The sequence below is a fragment of the Hemitrygon akajei genome, unplaced genomic scaffold (genome assembly GCF_048418815.1).
Source record: "Hemitrygon akajei unplaced genomic scaffold, sHemAka1.3 Scf000045, whole genome shotgun sequence".
Lineage (NCBI taxonomy): Eukaryota > Metazoa > Chordata > Chondrichthyes > Myliobatiformes > Dasyatidae > Hemitrygon > Hemitrygon akajei.
The window spans coordinates 7,332,297-7,358,977 of record NW_027331931.1 but is presented as its reverse complement, the minus strand read 5'-3'; the positions used below and the strand labels follow the sequence as shown (position 1 = coordinate 7,358,977).

General features: G+C 44.1%; 1 protein-coding gene across 1 annotated transcript; it reads right to left on the bottom strand.

Moving 5' to 3' along the window:
• Positions 1-333: 333 nt before the first annotated feature.
• LOC140720663 (uncharacterized) lies at positions 334-25,624 on the bottom strand. Its single transcript, XM_073035515.1, has 2 exons — positions 23,783-25,624; positions 334-2,477 (listed from the first exon to the last, which is right to left on the bottom strand). The coding sequence occupies exons 1-2, from the start codon at positions 25,513-25,515 to the stop codon at positions 1,139-1,141; spliced, it is 3,072 nt and encodes a 1,023-aa protein (XP_072891616.1). The 5' UTR covers positions 25,516-25,624; the 3' UTR covers positions 334-1,138.
• Between the last annotated feature and the right edge of the window lie 1,057 nt (positions 25,625-26,681).

Sequence of the window (26,681 nt, the reverse complement as noted above, 5' to 3'; positions counted from 1 at the left end):
GCTATTATCCTCTGCATCTGTGCCCTCCTCATTGTCAATTTCCCCTTAGCAAGTTTTAACCTTTTAGCAAGGCTCAACAACTCAATCCTTTTGGCGTCCTCCGATGCCTCAGAGGCTGGCGCTTCCTGACATCTATCAGCATCCATTGCTGCTGATTTTCCACACAGAAATAAATCAAAAGGGATTTCTCCAATGAAATCGATAATTAATCAATACGCCACTAATCTGTTCATATCCTGGACGCCGGCCCCAATTTTGTTACAAACCGTAACGATTTAGAAATGAACTAGCAGCAATAGATATACGTGGAGTCTGTTTTTGATGTTAAAACTATCTTTATTAGAATCTACTTATAATATAGTAACTTAACAATGTTAAATTTTATTAATCTTGCTTATGTGTATATATGTGAGTAAATATAACTCCAAAACTATTGAGCTCGGGGGAAACAAGGCTTGGAGTCTTGAGATGGTAAAGTACGAAAGTTCAATTCAACAACAGAATAGGTGATGAGAGGGAGATATTTGTAATCCAGGGTCAATGTTGAGAGAAGGCAAATATGTCGAATTCCACAGGTTCCATGGTGGTAAAACCAGAGAACAGTCATTGTAGATTTTATTGGTCTTTGTTCCAAATCCACATATGAATTGCCACCTAAAGTGACTTGTCAAAAGTGGTATTGTCTTCAAGTGAATTACCACACCACACCTAGGCAAGGGTTAACACATAAGTGGTGTTCACAGGATACCCCAAATCCGATATACTCCCATGGATCAAAAGAGGTGACAACCACACATTCGATGTATGCTGAATCGATAATTAACCCACACCTGTGGGCATAGGGAAGTTCTAAACCATGAGCTTTGGCCATATTTCCCTTGTTTTGAACCTTCCATTTTTCCTCCTTTGTCTCCGTCTCACTCTGAGTGTCTGTGTCTTTGGTTAAAACTAAACAAGCTGCGAGCAATGTAAATAAGCTGCAAGTCTGACTGATTCACCTTCTTAATCTCTCTCTTTCTCTCAAAATGACAGTCCACAGTAAATGAAACCTAGGGAATCCTAACAACGGCCACTCCCCATTGTGAGCTGACAGGTGTGCCAGTAGCTGGGATGACTGAGCGAATCCTTTCCCACATTCTCAGCAGGTGAACGGCTTCTCCCTGGTGTGAACTCGCTGATGACTCTGTAGGTGGGATGACTGAGTGAATCCCTTCCCACAGACTGAGCAGGTGAATGGCCTCTCCCCAGTGTGAACTCGCTGGTGTCTCTGTAGGGCGGAAGAGTCAGTGAATCTCTTCTCACAGACTGAGCAGGTGAATGGCTTCTCCCCAGTGTGAACTCGCTGGTGTTTCAGTAGTTTAGATGACAAAGTGAATCCCTTCCCACAGTCTGAGCAGGTGAACGGCCGCTCCCCGGTGTGAACTCGCTGGTGTGCCATTAAGCTAGCTGAAACAGTGAATCCCTTCCCACAATCTGAGCAGGTGAATGGCTTCTCCCCAGTGTGAACTCGCTGATGACACTGCAGGTTGGATAACAGAGTGAATCCTTTCCCACAGACTGAGCAGATGAACGGCTTCTCCCCAGTGTGAACTCGCTGGTGACTCTGTAGGTAGGATGAATCAGTGAATCTCATCCCACAGACTGAGCAGGTAAACGGCTTCTCCCTAGTGTGAACTCGATGGTGTCTCCGTAGGGTGGAAGAATGAGTGAACCCCTTCTCACAGACTGAGCAGGTGAATGGCTTCTCCCCAGTGTGAACTCGCTGATGACTCTGTAGGGTGGAAGAGTTAGTGAACCTCTTCTCACAGACTGAGCAGTTGAATGGCTTCTCCCCAGTGTGAACTCGCTGGTGTCTCTGTAGGTGTGATGACTCAGTGAATCCCTTCCCACATTCTGAGCAGGTGAATGGCTTCTCCCCAGTGTGAACTCGCTGATGATTCTGCAGACTGGATGACTGAGTGAATCCCTTCCTACAGACTGAGCAGGTGAATGGCTTCTCCCCAGTGTGAACAAGCTTGTGTCTCTGTAGCGTGGAAAAGTGAGTGAATCTCTTCTCACAGACTGAGCAGGTGAACGGCTTCACCCCAGTGTGAACTCGCTGATGTGTCAGTAAGCGAGAAGATAAAGAGAATCCCTTCCCACAGTCCGAGCAGGTGAACGGCCGCTCCCCGGTGTGTACTCGCTGGTGAGCCATTAGGTCAGATGACTGAGTGAATCCCTTCCCACAGTCTGAGCAGGTGAACGGCCTCTCCCCAGTGTGAACTCGCTGGTGACTTTGTAGTGTGTATGAATCAGTGAATCTCATCCCACAGACGGAGCAGGTGAACGGCTTCTCCCCAGTGTGAACTCGTTGGTGTCTCAGTAGTTCAGACGACCAAGTGAATCCCTTCCCACAGTCCGAGCAGGTGAACTGCCTCTCTCTGGTGTGAACTCGCTGGTGTGCCATGAGGTCAGATGATGGAGTGAATCCTTTCCCAGAACTTCAGCAGATGACTAGCCTCTGCCCGGTGTTAATTGACTGATATGTCCAGAGGTGGGAAGACCAATTGAATCCCTTCCCACACACAGAACAGATGAATGGCCTTGCCCAGTGTGAACTCGCTGATGTACCTTCAGTTGAGATGACCGAGTGAATCCATTCCCACTGTCTGAGCAGGAAGGATATTTGATTGAATCCCTTGCTCTGCTTCTTAAATATCCAGACAGAGACAGCAAAACTTGCATGCCATGAGTGAGCTTTCTGGAGACAAATTCCTTCTCGTTTTGAACCTGTAAAAACATTTTCAAAATCCATCAATGGGTTTAGGACAACATTTCAGATGAGATTACATGAGTTGACAAGGTCTGATCTGGTATCACACTGTTACAGTGAGGTTCAACCCAAGTTGGACAGAGAAATCATCTCCTGACTGTGCAGTGTGCTGGTATCTGGAATGACCATCAATTCCCTGATGCTCTTCCTGTCTCTATAAGAATGGGGCATTTCTGCCATCTCCAATCTGTGCCTTGGCTCAGTTTTACTCTCTCCATTGGTATTATTCCCTGTTCCTGCTGAGCTGCATGGGTGCCTGGCCCCACAGTAACTGAAACAGTCTCACACAAATAGTCTCTTGACGTGCAGCTGGGATTTCCTTTTATGTACTATTAACTTAAAGTGCCACAGTTTTAATGCCATATAAAAAATTCCTGCTGAGATGAATGGTTGGTTCGCACAGCTGTTAAAAGGACTTATAGAGTGAATTTTTGTATTATTTTAGGTTCTTGTCACAGTCCAACACTGAAACAGGCTCTTTGGGCCATCTGGTTTGTGCTGAACTATTTAATCTGCCCACTCCCATACCCCTACCATCCAGGCACCTACACGAACCTCTTAAATGTTGAAATTGAGTTTGCATGCACCACTCGTGATGGCTGTTCATTCCACACCCGGATGACCGTCTGTGTGAAGAAGTTTCCCCTCATGTTCCCCTTAACGTTTCACCTTTCACCCTTAACCCATGGCTTCTGGTTGTAGTCACACACCATCTCAGTGGAGAAAGCCAGCTTGCAGTTACCTCCATCAAAATCAAGTCTCCCCCAAATCTCTAATTTTCCAAGGAATAAAGTCCTGACCTGTTCAATCTCTGCTTATAACCCAAGTCCTCCAGACCTGGCAACATCTTTGTGAATTTTCTCTGAACTCTTTCAACCTCTTTTACATCTTTCCTGTAGGTTGGTGACCAAAACTGCACACAATACTCCAAATTAGGCCTCACCAATGTCTGCTACAAGTCAACATAACATCCACTTATTGTTGCCAGTACCTTCGTTCATGAATCCCATTGGGCTGAAATCTTGCTTTCAATCACTATCTAACTGTGACACCACTTTCAGTGAATTAAGGACTTGTATTCCCAGGTCTCTTTCTTCTACAACACTCCTCCATGCCCGACCAGTCACTCTGAAAGACCTCCCTTGGTAGGTCATACCAAAGTGCAACACCTCACACTTGTCTGCATTAAATTCCATTTTCCATTTCTCAAACCATTTTCCCAGCTGGTCCAGATCGCACTGCGAGCCATGATAGTCTTCCTCACTGTCCACTACACCACCAATCTTGGTGTCATCCACAAATTTGCTGATCCAGTTAACCACACTATCATCCAGATTACTGATATAGATGACAGACAACAGCAGATAAAGCACTGATCCCTGTGGCAACCACTAGACACAGGCCTCCAGTCAGAGAGGCAACCATCTGCTACCACACTCTGGCTTCTCCCAAAGACTGTGTCTCATCCACTTTACTATCTCATCTTGAATGCTGAGTGACTGAACCTTCTTGACCAAACTCCCAATGAGACTTTGTCAAGTGCCTTCCTCAAGTCGATGTAAACAACATCCATTGCCTTGTCTTCATCCACTTTCTTGATAACTTCCTCAAGTAGCTCCATGAGATTGGTTAGACATGACCTACCATGCACAAAGCCATGCTGTCTATCCTTAATCAGTCCACATCGATCCAAATACTTATAAATCCGGTTCCTGCACATATGTTCTAATAACTTTCCCACTACTGATGTCAAGCTCACTAACGTAACATTTTCTCGTTTATCCTTAGAGCCCTTCTCGAACAGTGGAACAACATCGGCTGTCCTCCAATCCTTCAGTACCTCACCTGTCACTAAGGATTATTTAAATATCTCTGCTTGGACCCCAACAATTTCTGCACTTGTCTTCCACAGGGTCCTAGGGAACAACTTGTCAGGCCCTGGGGATTTATCCACACTAATTTGCCTTAAGACAGCAAACACCTCCACCTCTGTAATCTGTACAGGGTCCATGAAGTTGATGCTGCTTTGCCTCACTTCTATAGACTCTGTGTCCATCTCCTGAGTCAATACGGATGCAATACTACTATTTAAAACCTCCCCCATCTATTTTGTCTCCTGTATAGATTACCATTCTGATCGTCCAGAGTGGGCATGTTTGTGTTCTGACCTTCTCCATGTTTCTGTGACAGAGAAGCTGGCCAAACCTGACTGGAAGGGGAATCTGGTAGGAGTGACGAGAGAGCAGCAATGGCTGGAGTTTCTGGGAGCAAGTCAGGAGGTGAGTGATAGACACATCCCAAAGAAGTGGAAGCATTGGAAAGGCAGGAGGACACAACTGTGGCTGAAATGAGAAGCCAAAGCCAACATAAAAGCCAAAGAGAGGGCAAACAAAAGAGCAGAAACTATTGGGAAGCTTTTAAAAACCAAGAGAAGACAACTGAAAAAATTGTCCGATGAGCTCACAGTGTGGAATTATGATATTGTAGTCATTAATGAGTCTTGGTAGCACCCAACAGTCTGAGGCATTTAGAGGAACAAAATATCCAGGGCCTCAATATCTCTTGAAAACCAAGGTTCCCTGCACCAGTTACCTTTTAACTTTTAGTTTTGCAGGCACGTACAAACTCTACACCCGCAAAATTTCACTTCTGAAGAACTCCCACTCACCAAGTACACATTTGCCAGAAAACAGCCTGTCCCAATCCACATTTGTCAGATCCTTTCTGACGCCATCAAAATTGACCTCTGTCCAATTTAGAATCTCAACCTGTGGTCCAGACCTCTCTTTTTCCATATTTACTTGGAATCTCATGGCATTATGATCACTATTTTGTGTCACCAGCCCTGGATCATTTCTTAACAGTTATTGCACACTTCTACATTGGGAATTCTACATCCCGATTAAGGGCACATTTGACAAACTCTACCCCAACGAGTCCTTTTACAGTATGGGACTCTCAGTCAATATATGGAAAATTAAAATCACTTAATATATCAACCTTTGTTTCTTGGCATAGTCTGCGATCACTAGAGAAAAAATTGTCCCTCTAAATTCCTCAGACTGTCGGCTGGAACCAAGTTCCGGTCATGGCTACAATGTCACAATATATGGTCCATACATACTGGTTGTGTGGTGAAAAAAAACACAACAGTGCCTCTTTCACGTCAGAGCATTGAAAAGTTTGAAATGAGGATCTAAATCCTAAGAACTTTCAACAGGGTTACAATTGAGAGTATTGTGACTGGCTGTGTCACTGCCTGGTATGGGAACTGTACTTCCCTCAGTCGCAGGACTCTGCAGAGAGTGGTGCGGACATCCCAAAGCCAGGACCAGCAGGCTCCGGGACAGCTTCTTCCACTAAGTCATCAGACTGATTAATTCATGCTGATACAACTGTATTTCTATGTTATGTTGACTGTCCTGTTGTACATACTGTTTATTATAAATTACCATAAATTGCACATTGCACATTTAGTCAGAGACGTAATGCAAATATTTCTACTCCTCATGTATATGAAGGATATAAGTAATAAAGTCAATTCAATTCAATTCAATTCCATTCACCCCCTCCATTATTTGTTCTGTCATTCTGGCTCCCTCCCTGCCTGCAACTTTAGTTTAACTCCCCCACTAGCACTTGCAAGCCTTACCACTAGGATATTAATCCTCTTTTAGTTATGTTCCCCTAACTATCGAATCCCCTATCACACCTTTGACTTACCTCTGCCAGATAATTCCTCCCCCAACAGTTTCTAAAGTGGCCCACCTGTTGTTGTGTGGGTGGCCACAAGAGTACTCTGCGATGGATATTTAACCTCATTCCCCTTCCTGACTCTCAACCAGTTTCCTGTGTCCTGCACCTTGGGTGTAACTCACCTCTCTTCATGTTGTATCTATCACCCCTTCCGACTCCCAGCTGAACTGGAATTCATCCATTTCATGTTCCAGCTCCTCAAAGTGCAGGGTTGAAAGCTGCAGCTGGATGCACATCTTGTAGGTGAGGGTATCAGGGACACTGAAGGTCTCCCCACCTTCCCACCAATGTTCCCTCCAATTTGTAATCACCAGTGTGCACAAAATCCTTGTGCTGTGCAAATTTTCGCCCAGTGACAACAATATGTACACACTGAATTTTATATAGAGAGGTATTTATTTCTACAGCTAGAAAATCACTGTTAATAAGCACTTTGATCTCCTCTGGGTGTCACCGACTTCATCCGCACTCTAACACAGCCTATGTAACAGGCCTGCAGCAGTACTGAGGGATTTTCTCGCCAGTGCTTTTGCACACCATATATACATTGGTAGGCAAAAGTTTGGGCACCCCGGTCAAAATTTCTGTTATTCTGAATAGTTAACTGAGTGGAAGATGAACTGATCTCCAAAAGTCATAAAGTTAAAGATGAAACATTCTTTTCAACATTTTAAGCAAGATTAGTATATTATTTTTGTTTTTACAATTTTAGAGTGAGAAAAACGGAAAGGAGCACCATGCAAAAGTATGGGAACCCCAAGAGATTTGAGCTGTCAGATAACTTTTACCAATGACCTTTTTAATTACCTTGTTAGGGCTATGGCTTGTTCACAAACTTCATTAGGAAAAGCCAGGTGTTGCAAATTTCAAAGCTTTATAAATACCCTGACTTCACAAACCTTGTCTCAACAATCAGCAGCCATGGGCTCCTCTAAGCCCCTGCCTAACTCTCTGAAAGTTAAAATACATGATGCCCACAAAGCAGGAGAAGGCTATAAGAACACAGCAAAGTGTTTTCAGGCAGCCGTTTCCTCAGTTCGTAATGTAATTAAGAAATGGCAGTTAACTGGAATGGTGGAGGTCAAGTTGAGGTCTAGAAGAGCAAGAAATCCTTCCGAGAGAACTGCTCGTAGGATTGCTAGAAAGGGAAATCAAAACCCCCATTTGACTGCAAAAGGCCTTCAGGAATATTTAGCAGACTCTGAAGTGGTGGTGACACCTGCACAAATATGACCTTCATGAAAGAGTCATCAGAAGAAAACCTTTCCTGCATCCTCACCACAAAACAGCATCACCACAAAACTCAGCATCAGAAGTTTGCAAAGGAACATCCAAACAAGCCTTATGCATTTTGGAAACAAGTCCTGTGGACTGATAAAGTTAAAAAAAGTACTTCTTGGCCGCAATGAGCAAAGGTATGTTTGGAGGAAAAAAGGTTCAGAATTTCATGAAAAGAACACCTCTCCAACTGTTAACCATGGGGATGGATCGATCATGCTTTGGGCTTGTGTTGCAGCCAGTGGCACGGGGAACATTTCACAGTTAGAGGGAAAAATGAATTAAATTCAATACCAGCAAGTTCTGGAAGCAAACATCACACCGTCTGTAAAAAAGCTGAAGATGAAAAGAGGATGGCTTCTACAACAGGATAATGATTGTAAACAGACCTCAAAATCCACAATGGACTCCCTCAGGAAGTGGAAGCTGAAGGTCTTGCCATGGCCCTCACAGTCCCCCGACCTAAACATCAACAAAAATCTGTGGATAGACCTCAAAAGAGCAGTGCATGCAAGACAGCCCAAGAATCTCACAGAACTAGAAGCCTTTTGCACGGAAGAATGGGCAAAAATCCCCAAACAAGAATTGAAAGACTTTTAGCTGGCTACAGAAAGCATTTAGAAGCTAGGATACTTGCCAAACGGGTTGCTACTAAGTACTGACCATGCAGGGTGCCCAAACTTTTGCTTTGGGCCCTTTTCCTATTTTGTTATTTTGAAACTGTAAAAGATGGAAATAAAAGAGTAATCTTGCTTAAAATATTAAAGAATGCATCATCTTTAACTTTTGCCTTTTGGAAATCAGGTCTTTGTTTTACTCGCTTAGCTATTCACAGGAACAGAAAGGTGCCCAAATTTTTGCATGTCACTGTATGCAATTTTCTTGTTAAATGATGCTTTAAAAAGTCGGACTTCCAAATATCACTCCCCTTCTTCCCACTTGCAAATTATCCAGCAACTTTTGCATCACCACAATGCATACAGGTAACACCAGTTTCTGTATTTTACATAAATATTTCCCCTGAACCCTCCCTCAGGTGACTGACAATGATGAACTCGGTGATGACAATCCCAATGAATATGAAGGGAAGGGCAGTAGACGGTCTCAAAATCCACAATGGACTACCTCATGGGGCACATGCTGAAGGTTTTGCCATGGTCCTCACAGTCCCCCTGACCTAAACATCATCGAAAATCTGTGGATAGACCTCAAAAGAGCAGTGCATGCAAGACGGCCCAAGAATCTCACAGAACTAGAAGCCTTTTGCAAGGAAGAATGGGCAAAAATCCCCAAACAAGAATTGAAAGACTTTTAGCTGGCTACAGAAAGCACTTAGAAGCTGTGATACTTGCCAAAGGGGTTGTTATTAAGTAATGACCATGCAGGGTGCCCAAACTTTCGCTTTGTTTGCTTTCCCTTTTTTGTTATTTTGAAACTGTAAAAGATGGATATAAAAGAGTAATCTTGCTTAAAATATTAAAGAGTGTGACATCTTTAACATTTGCCTTTTGGAAATCAGGTCATTGTTTCACTCGCTTAGCTATTCACAGGAACAGAAATGTTGACCAGGGGTGCCCAAACTTTTGCATGTCACTGTATGCAATTTTCTTGTTGAATGATGCTTTAAAAAATCGAACTTCTAAATATCACTCCCCTTCTTCCCACTTGCAAATTACCCAGCAAATTTTGCATCACCATAATACACACAGGTACCAGTTTCTCTATTGTACATAAATATTTCCTCTGAACCCTCCCCCAGGTGACTGACGGTGGTGAACTCAGTGATGGCAATGAATATGAAGGGAAGGGCAGTAGTTTGTCTCACTGGAGTCTGGCACATTTGTGATCTGAAAGCTACTTGCTGCCCAGGGCAAAGTTGTTTGATATCATTATGTACCTAGAGAGAATGGGCCAAAACATGTCCTCACGTGTAGAAAACTCCAGAACAAGAGCAGGCAGAACAAGCAACACACACAAAATGCCGGAGGAACTCAGCAGGCCGGGCAGCATCTATGGGAAAGTGTACTAATGCAGAGTTCCTCCGGCATTTTGTGTGTGTTGCTTGGATTTCCAGCAGCTGCAGATTTTCTTTTGCGGCGGTTGGATGCAGAACAAAGGTGATTTTCTCAACAGCTGATAGAAAGATTTTGTTCTCTTTTTCCGAGCACCTAATCCTTGCATTCAGATAGCTGGAGCTCAGCTCTGTCTGTGAGATCTATCTGCTCCGGTTCCCTGATTAGCCGGAAGCTCCCCGGGGCCCGTATACGGATCTTGGGGCTGAGAGATAGGATAAAGACCTGGTCTGTACCGAGTTTGCGGGCCACAGTCTCCGGTTCTCACAGCAATGGTCACTCAATTCGAGTCGAAAAAGTCCTTACCTTTCCGCTCCTCCCGACATTTTGTATACTGCGCGCATGCGTAGTTATCGGAGACGGCAGCAACACTGCGCCTGCGCATTTGATCGGTGCTTATAACGACAGCGAAATTTTTCACGCGCGGCTTTATGGGTAATCATGGTGCCATTAAAATTTTCTGCAAGCACCTGTTCCATTTCCAGATCTCAGTTTTTTTTTTGTGTGTAGAAAACTCAGCAGCTTTTTTAACGCAGAAAGCGGCTCCCATAATCGATACGCTCAATATCAACAGGCATTTCGTGTATCTAATGCCAAAGTACAATCCTCTTACAAATGCAGATGTGAAACAAAAGAGATTCTGCTTTTGCTGGAAATACAAAGACGCATACACACACAATACTGAAGGAGCTCTGCAGTTCAGGCTGCAACTAAGCAGAGGAGTACACAGTCTAGACATGCTGAAGGGACTCGGATTAAATGCTGCCCATTTATTCCTCTCCACATTTGCTGACTGATCTGCTGATTACCTGCAATGTTTTGTAGAAATTAACCATTTTGTTTTTCAATTAACCAGTTTCCAAATGTTTCTCATCTTTCATTCATAGCCACATCCTGCTGGTCTGGTTCCTCTTCCTCCTCCTGCTCGTAACCTCCAGACCCCATCTCTTTCCGGAGCCCCAAAGCCCTGACTCAGGCTGGCAACACTTTGATTTCTGACTCTGCTCCATCGAAGATTCACTCGCTAGTCTGCTGTCAGACTTTAGAGGTGCATTGCAACAGCCTAGGTGTCTGAGGCACAGTCCTTTGAAATTGGTGAAAATGACACAAAATTTGAAAAGAGCAGTGAAAAAGGAGTTTAACCACCTTAGTCCGGAGCCATGGGGAAGATCAAATACTCAGCGAGCTCATCGTGTTAATTAGCCTGGGGAAAATCATGCAGGAAATTCATGCAGGGGTATAAGATGATGAGAGGCATTGGTCGTGTGGATAGTCAGAGGCTTTTTTTCCCCCCAGGGCTGAGCTGGCTAACACGTGGAGGGCATAGTTACATACACAACGCTGGAAGAACTCAGCAGGTCAGGCAGCATCCGTGAGAAAGGAGTAGCCAAAGTTTCAGGCCGAGACCCTTCATCAGGAATGGGGGGAAAGAGAGGGCCGAAGGCCAGTAAAGAGGTGCCTGGTGGAAAACCAATCAGAGAAAAGATAAAGGGGGAGGGGATAAGCATGAAAAGGGGTGAGGGCATCGTTAAGGTGCTTGGAAGCAGTTCAAGGGAGGGGTCACAGATAGTGATGGGTGTGTGGACTGCCCTGCCAGCGACGGTGGTACAGACGGGTACAATAGAGTCTTTTAAGATAATCTTAGAGAGGTACATGGAGCTTAGGAAAATAGAGGTTTCTGTGGTAGGGTAATTCCAGGCATTTTCTAGAGTAGCTTACATGGAATGAACAACGTTGTGGGCCGAAGGGCCTGTAATTTCTGCAGATTTCTCTGATTCTAAGAAATTCAAGGGATATCTCTTCTCCCACGGAGCCGTGACAAGTTGTAACAGGGAGAGTGAGAGATAAATTTTAAAATACTGATATGGAACACAAACATGAGCAGGGAGCAGATGGACCGAGTGGCCTCTCTAGTGTACATTGTGAGTTTGGCAGTGACAGTAAGTAGCTGCGACATGGGATTTGATACAAACTGATTTATCGTTCACAGATCCACAATATTAAACACCAGTCCAGTTTAAGGCTAACATCAGCAGAACAGACTCCTCCAATGCTCAGTGACCAGGGTTCAGTCCTGGGTGCGATGAGCAGCCGCAAGAACTGCAGAATCTGACAGTAACAGTCCCTCATGAACCTGCAGCTGCCTTCAGTCACCGTGATGGTTAAACATTTAACTCGGAGCTGATTTGAACTTCCTCCCTGATGTGAAGTTGCTGGTGTTGCAGCAGCTGGGGTGATTGAGTAAAACTCTTTGCTCACTCCGGACAGAAATGTGGCCTCTATTTATTGTGAACTCACCGGAGCATCACAAGGTGGGTTAACTGAATGAGTCTCTTCGCACACACGGAGCAAGTGAACGGCCGTTTCCCAGTGCAAAGCTGTAGGTCACGGTCTTCGGTCTCGGCCCGAAATGTTCACTGTTCGTTTTCACCGATGCTGCCCAGCCTGCTGAGTTCCTCCAGCATTTTGTACGTGTTGCTTTGCCCACAGCATCTGCAGTGTACTTTGTGTTCAAGCTCTGGTGAACTGAGAGATACAGCGGATCAAACGTGCTGTTGTGTTTGTGATTCCCATACACAAATCCTTTGAATTTTGTACAGTGTTAAAGGTTTATAAAGCACGTCAGTGGGTGAAGGACAACATTTCAACTGAAATTATTTTAGTCGCCATGGTGCCTACTGATAAAAACAGGGTCACAGCTCAAAACAATTTGGAGGAACAAAACTTCATCTTCTAACTGGCTACAGTTCCGGTATCAGGCAGAGTATCAAACCCTCTGCTTCCCTCTCTGAATCAAAATGGATAATTTCTCCCCTTCATCAGTCTGTGACTTGGCTCAGTTTGTCTGTCTCCTTCGCATTCTGAGCATGCGCCACACACACACACACACACACACACACTGAGATCACATTTTATTTACACGGCTGTGACTAGAGACTTTCTGATTATTATGTCCCTCCCGGCATTTGACGGTGGTAAACTCAGAGTCAGCAATGGTATTGATCCTCAGGAGTAGATGATTAGGCTTTTTCGTTGGAGATCGATAAACTGCCGGTAGTGTGTGTCTGGATGAGTGGGTCGTTTTCAGACTGGAAGGAGGTAGCGTTTGGAGTACCCAGAGATCAGTCCCTGACCACAGTTGTTCACAGTTTAATGTCCTGGCGGAGGCAGCGAGCTGTGAGATGTCCCAATCTGCTGGTGACGCAGAAAGAGTGGAGTTGGGGGAGGGGAGGCTATTCACATGCAATTCCGTAGCTTTGCAATCAGTACATCGTGCACTGTGGGGCTGCAGTGGCGGGTTCCAATCTGCTAATTACATTTGCTGACGGCACTACATTGATCCGCCGGATCCCAAATAATAACGAGGCAGCCTACAGAGAAGAAGTCATCACCCCGACACAGTGGTGTCAAGAAAACAACCTCTCCCTCATTGTGACAAAAACAAAGGAGCTGGTTGTGGATTACAGGAGGAATGGAGACAGGGACCAAATTCAACATTTACAAGTCTGTTATTGATACAAAATGCACATTTCAATATTGATCATGACACAATGTTCTTTAAATATTGTTAATGACATAAAACATATTTATGGATTGTTACTGACAGAGAATCGTATAACTTGTGTTCCGTGTGTTATCTGAATGTACTTGCCTGTGATGCTGCCACAAGTCAGTGTTTCTCTGTACCTGTACCTTCCCGTACTTGGCAATAAATTCAACAGTACCTGAGAAATATCAGCGAGATTTGATTAGCGATGATCACCTTGGCAGCTCGGTAGGTCGAATGTCTGAGACAGTACACTGTTAAATGCAAAACCCTGAACAGTGTCGATGATCAGAGGGATCTTAGACTCCGATTTCATCGCTCCTTGAGAGAGACTGCACAGATTGATCGGGTAGTTAAGAAGGCAAATGGCATGGTTGTCTTTATTAGTTGAAGCATTGAGTTCAAAAGTCGGGAAGTTGTGTTGAGGCTGTTACGATCCGGCGGTCGTACTGTGACTGTTTCTTTAAGAGCGCCGGCGTGAGGAGGCGGGACTATGACGTCAGTCACAGGCTGACAGCGGTAACTGTGGACTGAACCATAAGAGAGAGAGCGATCTGCAGACAGGCAGTCGGCCAGTCTAAAGAGAGAGAGAGAGAGACTGGAAAAGCTGATCGCTTCAGTTAGTCGCAGCTGAGGCTTGGAATTCTCCTATGCCCACAAGAGTTGGTTGATCATCGGGACACGGAACCACAACGAATGTGTGTGGCTGTCACTTCGTATAATCCATATAATTGTGGAATATTTTGTGTTAACCCTTGCCTGGGTATGTTGTGTGGTAACCCCTGGAAGACGGTATTCCTGTGACAGGTCACTTGCGCTGATAACTCGTATCTGGACGGATTCAACGGAAAAGACCTTCGTCGACGGTTATTTTGAAGTAACGGCCGTTTCTGTACGTTTCACCCTGGATTACAAATATCTCTCCTGCTATTTATTCCGTGGATTACTGAACTTCCTACTTTACCATCTCAAGACTCGAAGCTTTGTTCCCTCAGGCTCGATAGTCTGTGAATTATATTGACACATATATACACATAACACTGTTAACTTTCTTTTATTTCGTTGTTACTATATTATAAAGTATGATGAAGACCATGGAGCGGCTGATAATACAGAATCTGAGGCCACAAACCAGGCATGCCCAGGATCCTCTTCAGTTTGCGTATAAGGAGAAGTTGGGAGTGGAGGATGCTATCACGTATTTGCTGCACAAATCACTCTCTCACCTAGAGGGGGTCAGTTGTGCTGTGAGGATTACATTCCTTGACTTCTCTAGTGCCTTTAACACCATCCAGCCCAAGATCTTAAGGCACAAACTAACGGAGATGGGAGTAGACTCTCACATGGTGGATTGGATAGTGGACTACTTGACAGATAGACCTCAGTATGTGCGGTTGGGAGACTGTAGGTCTGACACGGTGGTCAGCAGCACGGGGGCGCCGCAGGGGACCGTGCTCTCTCCGGTCCTGTTCACCCTGTACATATCAGACTTCCAATATAACTCGGAGTCCTGCCATGTGCAGAAGTTCGCTGATGACACGGCCATAGTGGGGTGTGTCAGGAATGGACAGGAGGAGGAGTATAGGAAACTGATACAGGACTTTGTGATATGGTGCAACTCAAACTACCTGCGTCTCAATATCACCAAGACCAAGGAGATTGTGGTGGACTTTAGGAGATCTAGGCCTCATATGGAGCCAGTGATCATTAATGGAGAATGTGTGGAGCAGGTTAAGACCTACAAGTATCTGGGAGTACAGTTAGACGAGAAGCTAGACTGGACTGCCAACACAGATGCCTTGTGCAGGAAGGCACAGAGTCGACTGTACTTCCTAAGAAGGTTGGCGTCATTCAATGTCTGTAGTGAGATGCTGAAGATGTTCTATAGGTCAGTTGTGGAGAGCGCCCTCTTATTTGTGGTGGCGTGTTGGGGAGGAAGCATTAAGAAGAGGGACGCCTCACGTCTTAATAAGCTGGTAAGGAAGGCGGGCTCTGTCGTAGGCAAAGTACTGGAGAGTTTAACATCGGTAGCTGAGCGAAGGGCGCTGAGTAGGCTACGGTCAATTATGGATAACTCTGAACATCCTCTACATAGCACCATCCAGAGACAGAGAAGCAGTTTCAGCGACAGGTTACTATCGATGCAATGCTCCTCAGACAGGATGAAGAGGTCAGTACTCCCCAATGCCATTAGGCTTTACAATTCTACCGCCAGGACTTAAGAACTTTTTAAAAGCTATTATTAATGCTTTTTGAGATAGTGATTTAGATGCATATCATATTTTTTACTGAGTTATTGTATGTAATTAGTTTTGCTACAACAAGTGTATGGGACATTGGAAAAAAAGTTGAATTTCCCCATGGGGATGAATAAAGTATCTATCTATCTATCTATCTATCTATCTATCTATCTATCTATCTATCTATCTATCTATCTATCTATCTATCTATCTATCTATCTATCTATCTATCTATCTATCTATTTATCTATCTATCTATCTATCTATTTATCTATCTATCTATCTATCTATCTATCTATCTATCTATCTATCTATCTATCTATCTATCTATCTATCTATCTATCTATAAATAGATACTAATAAAGAGAGTGGTTTTAAGATCAAAACCAGACATCCAGTGTGAACTCTATTGCTGCTGGTTCGTTTCTAAAACGTTACAGTTCGTAACACAGTTATATAAGACTAGTTCGACCACATCTGGAGTGTTTCATACAGTTCTGGTCGCCCCCATTCTCGGAAGGATGTCGGGGCTTTGGAGAGGGCACAGAAGAGGTTTACCTGGACACTGCCTGGTTTAGAGGGCATGAGCTAAAACGAGAGGCTGGACAAACTTGTGTTGTTTTCTCCAGAGCGGCGCAGGCTGGGTTGAGACTGGATGGACGTTTATCAGTTTACGAGAGGAATAGATAGAGTGGACAGACGATATATTTTTCATGGAATAAAAATACATTTTAATGAAATGTCTAATACATTTAAGGTGAGAGGAGATGTGAGCGGCAATTTTGCTTCTTTCCACAGAGTAGTGGGTAGCTGGACATCTGTCTGGGGTGGGAGACCAAAGCGGCCACGTGATCCCGTTTCCTGTTCACGTTTCTCTGCAGATCTGCAGCATTCCCCGTTCAGACAAGGCAGTGAGATCCGGATCTGTCACGTCCTCTCGTTGTGGTGGACAATATGGATTTTTTTTTCGGCAATACTTTCAGCATGTTTCATTTCACTGTTTTTATCTGCTGATGTGCTGTCAATGTTTCTGGGTGTCTGACCCATTTATGTGAGAATTTAGACTTTTGTATTTATCTGCGCTTCTCATAAATCTCTATAGTTCATTTAAGCTTCACTCCACTACTTCCAAAGCAACAACCCAGTCAGTCAAATAGTCGACACAATTAAAATAGTTTATTACTTCTTTTTTAATGTTGTACTATTTATATAATTTAACTATGTGATATTTATATTCTTATATTAAATCACAATTGTTAAAATCTATGGTTATGAATTAGGTTCTGATGCTGCCGCGTGGACAACGAATTTCATGACACATGCCGGTGCTATTAAACCTGATTCTGATATTGATATGGGAGACCCACCACCGGTCACCTGATCCCAGTTACCGCAGATCGTAATGAGAGATTTGAAGCGTTTTCTATTCCTTTGCATTCCTCAGAAATGACAACAGTTCAGTTTCCTTCTGAGGTTCCAGCAGAAGCTCAGTCTGTCTAATATTTCCACACAATTAAAATGGGGAATTTCTTTATTCTTATCACGTACTGAGACACAGTGAAAATCTTGCCTGATGTACCATCCACACAGATCGATACATTGCAACAGTACATTGAGCTGATATACGACAGAACAATAACTGTAACAAAGTATTGTGGCTGCAGAGAAAGTGCAGTGCAGATAGACATATGGTGCAGGGTCACGTCGAGTTACATTGTGAGAACGAGTCTATTTTATCATTCATTTGGCCTATAACTGCAGACAGGAAGCCGTCCTTCAGCCCGGTGTTACGCACCTTAAGGCTTTTGTATCTCTTCCCCGATGGGGGAGCGGGTTTGCAGCAAGAATGTCCAGGTAATGAGGTTTGTTGTGTACATGGCCTGCTTTTCCGAGGCAGGGGAAGGGTAGGAGGAGTCCATGGAGGAGAGGCTTGTTTCTCTGATGTTCTCTGCTCTCCAAAGTTCTCTGCAGTTCCTTACAGTCATGGGCAGAGCAGTAACCATACGAAGGCGTGAAGTATCGACAAGGAGCTCAGAGACCTCGGCCTTCACCCTGCCTTGTGTAGCTGGATCCTGGACTTGCTGTCAGATCGCCGGCAGGTGGTAAGAGTGGGCTCCATCTCCTCTGTCTCTCTGACCCTCAGCACACATATCCCACAGGGTTGTCTCTTTTGCCCCCTCCTTTACTCTCTGTGCACCCATGACTTGTGTTGCCACCCACAGCTCCAATCTGCTAATTAAATTTGCTGACAGCACTACATTGATTGGCCTATTCTCAAATAATAACTTTCAATCAAATATCTCCTGACAAGGCTCGGTCCAAACAAACTTTTCACTCTTCTTCAGGAGATTACTCAGAGGAAGAGCGATACCAGCAAAGTTCTTACAGAACTTACGATAATATCCATCCATTCCCAGAAACCTTCTAAGAGCCTTCTCAGCAGTCAGAATAGGAACTTGAGAAATTGTCTGAACTTTTGCCCGAACAGGAATCAACTTGCTTTGACCTACAACATAGCCAGGACAGGTCACAGTGGCATGGCCGTATTCACTCTTAGCTAAGTTAACTGTAGGGCTGGCCTGGGAAAGCCTATCAAACAGCTTTTCTGCTGCAGAGATATGCTCTTTCCTAGTGTGACTCCCTGTGATTAAGTCATCAATATAGGCATCTGTGTTCTAACCCTCGAATTACAGAATCAATCATTCTCTGGAATGTTCCTAGAGCATTTTTCATTCCAAATAGCAAAACATCGTATTCATACAACCCAGAAGGTGTCACAAATGCAGATTTTTTTTTTTTCACCTCTGTCTGTCAATGGAACACACCAATACCCTTTCAACGGATCGATCTTTTTAAGAAATTCGTGTTTCCAACCTTATTGATGCAATCATCCACTGTAGGGATAGGATAGGCATCTGTTTTTGTTACTGCATTTGCCTTCCTATAATCAGTGCAAAATCTAACACTCCATTACGTTTGGGCACAATAACGCAGGGTGAGCTCCAATCTGATGCCAAAGGAGTAATAATACCACTTTCTAGCATATATTCAATTTCTTGCTCAGCCAATTTACACTTTTCTACGTTCATGCGATATGGGTGTTGTTTAATTGGTTTGGCTTGACCGATATCTACGTCATGTACTACGACCATGGTTTGCTTGGGAACATCGAGAAATAAATCTTTAAACTTCAGAATTAATTCCTTCAGCTGTTGTTGTTGCTTTGGCTGCAGGTGAGCCAACTTGTTATCAATGTTTCCTAGAACAACTGAGTTCATTAGCCTAACTGGGACCACGTTTGGCTTTTGAAAATTCTCAGACAAGTCAATTGCTTCATTCTCAGGGTTGCCAGATTCATATGTTTTGACAACAACACTCACAGATGGAGCCTGCTTGTCAAAATAAGGCTTTATCATATTTTTGTGTACGACCTGTGTTAGTTTACATCGGTCGGGTGTTTTCATAACATAATTCAGATCATTAATTTGAGAGACTATTTCATACCGTCTATTGAATTTCACCTGAGCTGGATTCATAAGCATTGGAGATAAGGCAAGCAGCTTATCCCGCACCTGATATTCTTTTTCGCGGGCTCACTTATCAAACCAACACTAACTTTGGTTTTGAGAAATCTTTAAGTTTTGTTTTGCTAGACTACAGACGGTGTAGTTTATTCTTGAACTTCTAAACATAGTCTAACAAGTTAACATGTACATCCCCATCTATCCACTGTTCCTTTAACAAGGTCAAAAGTCCCCTTGCTCTATGACCAAACACAAGTTTAAATGGACTAAAGCCCAGTGATTCCTGTACTGAATCACTTACTGCGAAAAAAAGCAAATGTATTCCTTCATCCCAATCTTTTCCTTTTTCAACACAGTATGTCTTAATCATTGTTCTGAGGGCAGAATAGAATTTATCTAAAGCCCCTTGTGATTCCGGATGGTATGCAGACGATGCAATTTGTTTAGCTCCCAGTTCATAAACTACCAGCTGGAATAATCCAGATGTAAAATTACTTCCTTGACCAGACTGGATTTCTTTAGGCAAACCAAATAAAGTAAAAAAAAACTTGGTAAGAGTCTTCACCAGAGTTTAATATTTCTTTAATATTTCTAAGAGTTATTACCGCTGGGAATCTGGATGCAGTACACATAATAGTTAGCAGATACTGATGGCCAGCTTCAGTCTTTGGCAATGGGCCAACACAATCCACTATGAATTTTGAAAAGGGTTCACCGAATGCAGGTACAGGCCGGAGTGCGGCCACTGGGGTGACCTGCTGGGGATTACCCACAACTTGGCAAATGTGTCAGGGCTCTTCAAAAGGTCACAACATCTTCCCTCAAATTATGCCAATAAAATTATTTCATCATTCTGTTTACAGCTTTATTCACTCCAAAATGTCGACGTAAGGGTATACTGTGGGCCAAAGTTAAAATTTCAGCCCTATAAACTTTAGGAACTACAACTTGGTGAACAATTGCCCATTCCTCACTCACTGGTATAGCAGGTGGCCTCCACTTCCTCATTAACACTCCATCCTCGAGATAATACCCTACTGGCACTTTCTTAATCTCATCATCTGAGAGAGCTGTTTCTTTTAAAGCTTGGGGTCTTGGTTCTGTTCTGCTATAAACTCCTTCCTGGACAGGGAGAAGTCTATCTCATCAGTCTCACTACCTGAATCCTGATGAAACAATGAAGGCAGAAAGTCCCTGACAGGTCATCATAACCGGAATCCCGATTTTGGCTATCATAGGTATCAGAATCATGCTGCACAGAACCGTCTGCGTCGGCAGACTTTTTAGCCATACATTGAGTTACTGCGCAGGAAGGATAAATGTTAAAATCCATCTGTGGGTCGTCAGTGGTTGGCTTAGTTGTCAACAGCACTGCAGGAACAACTTTACCATCTGCCAGGCCATTCCCTAACAGCAACGTAACATCTCCCACCGGTAAACTGGAGCATAATCCGATTTTAACAGGTCCCAAAACCAACGCTGACTGTAAAGTTACCTTGCACAACGGCATGGAAACCACACCGCCCCCAATGCCTTTAGTAAGATTTACCTCACCAGTGTCAGTCTCATCACCAAACTTTAGAACGCTCTCTAATATAAGTGACTGAGAAGCCTCAGTAGCTCGAAGAATCTTCACTGGTACCAGGGATTGACCCTTCCTTTACTAATACAAACCCATCTGACATAAAATGATCGAATCCCTTCTTAACTCGGTCAGACCTCTCAGTCCTTAACTGAGACTCAACAGAATGTTCAGCATCCTGTGGGTTTATAGGTGCTTCAATATACTGATCACAGGTATTTGGGACTGCCTCCTCTTCCTTTTTCTTCTTCAGGTCAAAACAATTAGCCATCATATGACCAGCTTTCTTACAATAGTAACAAGTAAGACCAAAATATTTCTCCTTCAACTGTTTCCCTTCATCCTTACTCTTGTCACTAGTCCCAGCTTTAATTTCTGGTTTACCCTGGTTATCCCTGCTACTCTTTTGGAAACTTTTATTTGGGATAAACTTAACCTTATGAGTTAATGCAAACTCATCTGCTAATCTAGCAGACTCCTGTAAAGTGGCAGCATCGTTTTCATCTAAATACATCTTTATGTCATCAGGGACACCCCTTTTGAATTCTTCAATTAAAACCAACTTTTTCAAGCTGTTAAAATCATCATTCACATTTTTACATGTGCACCAGTGGGTAATACACACAAACTTCTCTTAAGCAAATTCCATATAAGTCTGGTTCACAGATTTCCTCAAACTTCTAAACTTTTGCCTGTATGATTCTGGGACCAACTCGTAAGCTTTGAGCACAGCCTGTTTCACGATGTCATAATCAGCTGTTTCATCAACTGTCAAAGCAGAATAGGCTGGCTAAGCCTTCCCCTTAATTACACTTTGCAAGAGAATAGGCCGATCTTTTTTTTTTGATTTGTTAAGAGGAGTTGAGGTTTCTTGATTATATTTATAACAGCGTAACATTCTACTTCAAGTCAAGTCACTGTTATTGTCATTTCGACCATAACTGCTGGCACAGTACATAGTGAAAATGAGACAACGTTTTTCAGGACCATGGGGTTACATGACAGTAAAAAAAAAACTTCTGATTTTCACAATATATATTTGTTTTGCTGTTTATACATCTTTCGTATTATCTGTTTGCTAAAACCTCATCTGATTTGTATTTTTTATTGGAAAATCAATAAAAAGATTGAAAAATGAATGAAATGAGAATAGGCCCACCTTCTTTTGGCCACTTTAAACTCTGAGCAACCTTCTCAAAACGCTAAAAGTATCTAACAACCTCTGCCTAGTCAAACGCAGGTACCAATTTAACTTCCCGACTGGCCTCAAACTTATCACCAGAGTACCTTTCCTGCAATCTTTCTATCCTTTCCAGCTCGAGCAGCCTCTGTCTTTCTGCTTCCTCGCTCTGTTTTTCTGCCTCTCTACCCTCAAATTGCCTCTGTCTTACTGTAGCTTCCATCTTCAATTTTTCAAATTTCTACGGGAGCTCAAGATCACGAGGTTTACTTTCAGGAAACACCTCCAAATCCTCCACTTTAAACACACGCTCAGATACATAATGTGCAGCTATTACAGTCTGCATCTGTGCCCTCCTTATTGTCGATTTCACCTAAGTAAGTTTTAACCTTCTAGCAAGGCACAACAACTCAATCCTTCTGGCGTCCTCTAATACCTCAGAGGTTGGCGCTTCCACAATCCTATCAGCATCTGCTGCTGATTTTCCACACACAAATAAATCAAATGGGATTTCCCCAATGGAATTGATAATAAATCAATCAATACGCCCTAAATGTGTTCATATTTCGGATGCAGTCCCCAATTTTATTACGAACCATAACGCTTTAGAAACAAACCAGCAGAAATAGAGTTCACACTGGAGTCTGGTTTTTATGTAAAAACCACTCTCTTTATTAGTATCTACTTATTATATAGAAACCTGAGCAAGATAAACAAAAGTTAACAGAGTAATGTGTATATATGTGTGTAAATGCAACTCCCAAACTATTGAGATTAGGGGAATCGAGGCTGGGAGTCTTGAGATGGTAAAGTATGAAAGTTCAGTTCATTCACGGAATAGGTGATGAGAGAGATGTTTGTAATCCAGGCTAAATGTCGAGAGAAGGCAATTATGCCGAATTCCACAGGTTCCACGGTGGTAAAACGAGAGAACAGTCGCTGTAGATTTTATCCGTCGTTCCAAATCCACATAAACATTATCACCGAAAGTGACTTGTTACAAGAGGTATTGTCTTCAAGTGAATTACCACACCACACCCAGGCAAGGGTTAACACATCAGTGGTCTTCACAGTATACCCCAAATCAGATCCACTCCTATGGATCAAACGAGGTGACCACCATACATTCTTTATGATGAATTGATAATTAACCCACCTTTGTGGGCATAGGAAAGTCACAAATAGTGACCCCTGGCGACTAGTTCCTTTGTTTCAGCTGTTCCATTTCTCCTCCTTCGTTTCTGTCTGACTCTGAGTGTCTGTGTCCTCGGTTAAAACTAAACAAACTGCGAGTGACTTAAACAAGCTGCGAGTCAGACTGATTCGCCTTCTTAATCTCTCTCTCTCTCTCTCTCTCTCTCTCTCTCTCTCTCTCTCTCTCTCTCTCTCTCTCTCTCTCTCTCTCTCTCTCTCTCTCTCTCTCTCTCTCTCTCTCTCTCTCTCTCTCTCTCTCTCTCTCTCTCTCTCTCTCTCTCTCTCTCTCTCTCCTCTCTCTCTCTCTCTCACACACACAAAATAACAGTCCACCGCAAACGAAACCTAGGGATACTTAACAACGACTACTCCCCATTGTGAACAGACTGATGTGCCAGTAGTTGGGATGACTGAATGAATCCGTTCCCATTTTCTTAGCAGCTGAACGGCCTCTCCCCAGTGTGAACTCGCTGATGACTCTGAAGGCTGGATGACTGAATGAATCCCTTCCCACAGACTGAGCAGGTGAATGGCCTCTCCCCAGTGTGAACTCGCTGATGTCTCTGTAGGTGGGATGTCTGAGTGAATCTCTTCCCACATTCTGAGCAGGTGAACGGCTTCTCCCCAGTGTGAACTCGCTGATGACTCTGTAGGTGCGATGACTCACTGAAACTCTTCCCACATTCTGAGCAGGTAAATGGCCTCAACCCAGTGTGAACTCGCTGATGTCTCTGTAGGGTGGATGACTGAGTGAATCCCTTCCCACAGTCCGAGCAAGTGAATGGCCTCTCCCCGGTGTGAACTCGCTGATGTCTCTGCAGGTGGGATGACTGAGTGAATCCCTTCCCACATTCTGAGCAGGTGAATGGCTTCTTCCCAGTGTGAACTCGCAGATGTCTCTGTAGGCGGGATGACTGAGTGAATCTCCTCCCACAGACTGAGCAGGTGAACGGCTTCTCCCTAGTGTGAACTCGCAGATGACTCTTTAGGCGGGATGACTCAGTGAATCTCTTCCGACAGACTGAACAGGTGAACGGCTTCTCCCCAGTGTGAACTCGCTGATGACGCTGTAGGTTGGATGACTCAGTGAATCTCTTCCCACAGACTGAGCAGGTGAACGGCTTCTCCCCAGTGTGAACTCGCTGATGACTCTGTAGGTGGGATGACTCAGTGTATCTCTTCCCACATTCTGAGCAGGTGAACGGCTTCTCCCCAGTGTGAATTCGCTGGTGTCTCTGTAGATGGGATGAGTGAGTGAATCCCTTCCCACAGTCTGAGCAGGTGAACGGCTTCTCACCAGTGTGAGCTCGATGATGTACCAGTAAGTTGGATGACTTAGTGAATCTCTTCCCACAGACGGAGCAAGTGAACGGCTTCTCGCCAGTGTGAACTCGTTGGTGTGTCTGTAGGTTGCATGACAGAGTGAATCGCTTCCCACATTCTGAGCAGGTGAACGGCCTCTCTCCAGTGTGTACTCGCTGATGAATCTTTAGGGTGGATGAGCGATTGAATCCCTTCCCACAGATGGAGCAGGTGAACGGCTTCTCCCCAGTGTGAACTCGCTGGTGTCTCTGTAGATGGGATGAGTGAGTGAATCCCTTCCCACATTCTGAGCAGGTGAACGGCTTCTCCCCAGTGTGAACTCGCTGATGACTCAGTAGTTGGGATGGTTGTGTGAATCCCTTCCCACATTCTGAGCAGGTGAACGGCTTCTCCCTAGTGTGAACTCGGTGATGACGCTGTAGGTTGGATGACTGAGTGAATCTCTTCCCACAGTCTGAGCAGGTGAACGGCTTTTCCCCAGTGTGAACTCGCTGATGTCTCTGCAGTTTGTATGAAAGAGTGAATCTCTTCCCACAGTCTGAGCAGATAAACGGCCTTGCACCAGTGTGAACTCGCTGATGACGCTGTAGGTTGGATGACTGAGTGAATCCCTTCCCACAAGCCGAGCAGGTGAATGGCCTCTCCCCAGTGTGAACTCGCTGATGACTCACTAGGGTGGATGAATGAGTGAATCTCTTCCCACAGTCCGAGCAGGTGAACGGCTTCTCCCCAGTGTGAACTCGCTGATGACTCTCTAGTTTGGATGACTGAGTGAATTCCTTCCCACAGACTGAGCAGATGAACGGCTTCTCCCCAGTGTGAACTGACTGGTGTGTCAGTAGGTGTGATGACAAAGTCAATCCCTTCCCACAGTCTAAGCAGGTGAATGGCCGCTCGCCAGCGTCAGTTGACTGATGTCTCAGTAGGGGAGTTGATTTAGTGAATACCTTCCCACAGACCGAGCAGGTGAACGGCTGCTCTCCAGAGTGAACTCGCTGGAGAGCCATTAGGTGAGATGACCGAGTAAATCCTTCCCCAAAAATTCAGCAGATGACCAGCCTCTGCCCAATGGAAACTGACTGGTGTGTCCACAGGTGGGATGACCCACTAAATCCCCTCTCACACACAGAGCAGGTGAATGCCCTTGCCCAGTGTGAATTTGCTGATGTAGCTTCAATTGAGGTGACCGAGTGAATCCATTCCCACTGAGTGAGCAGGTGAACGGTCTTTCTCCCTTGGAAAATGACGGGCGTGCCAGTTGGTCAGATGACCGAATGAATCCCTCCCCACAGTCTGAGCAGGAAGGACGGTCGACACCACTTTATAAATATCTAGATAGAGACAGCAAAATTGGCGTGCCGTGTTTGAGATTTCTGGAGACAAATTCTTCTCGTTTTTAACCTGTAAAAAGATTTACAAAATCCATCAATGGGTGTAGAACAACATTTCAAATGAGATCACTTTAGTTGCCAAGGTATGATCTGACATCACACTGTTACAGTGAGGATCAGCCCAAGTTGGACAGAGAAATCATCTCCTGACTGGGCACAGTGCTGGTATCTGGAATGACCATCAGACTGTCTGATGTCCTTCCTGTCTCTATAAGAATGGGGCATTTCTGCCATCTCCAATTCATGACGTGGCTAAGTCTGACTCTCTCAATTGGTATTATCCCAATTTCCCACTGAGCTGCATGGGTTCCTGGCGCCACAGTAACTGAAACACTTTCCCGTAATTAGACTTTTTTGACATGCAGCTGGGATTTTCTTTTACCTGCTGTCAATTTAAAGTTCCAACAGTTTTAAAGCCATCTGAAGATTTCCTGCCCGGATGAATGGTTGGTCTGCACAGCTGATAAAATGAATTAAATGAATAATAGTATTATTTCATGTTCTTGTCACAGAGTCATAGAAAGGTACAACACAGAAACAGGCCCTTTGTTCCATCTAGTTTGTATGCATCTATTTAAGCTCTCTACTCCCATACCCCTACCATCCAGGTACCTATACGGTCCTCTTAAATGTTGAAATTGAGCACGCATGCACCAGTTAGGTTGTCTGCTCATTGCACACCTGGATGATCGTCTGTTTGAAGAAGTATCCCCTCATGTTCACCTTAATGTTTCACCTTTCACCCTTAATCCATGGCCTCTGGTTCTCGTTCCACCCAATCT

Coding starts and splice junctions, on each gene's coding strand:
- LOC140720663 (XM_073035515.1), bottom strand. CDS start 25,515: ATGGCTCTCCAGCGAGTTCACTCTGGAGAGCAGCCGTTCACCTGCTCG. Junction 2,478..23,782: donor CCGTTCACCTGCTCAGAATG/TGGGAAGAGATT, acceptor CTGCTGAAGTTC/TGGGAAAGGATTCACTCCAT.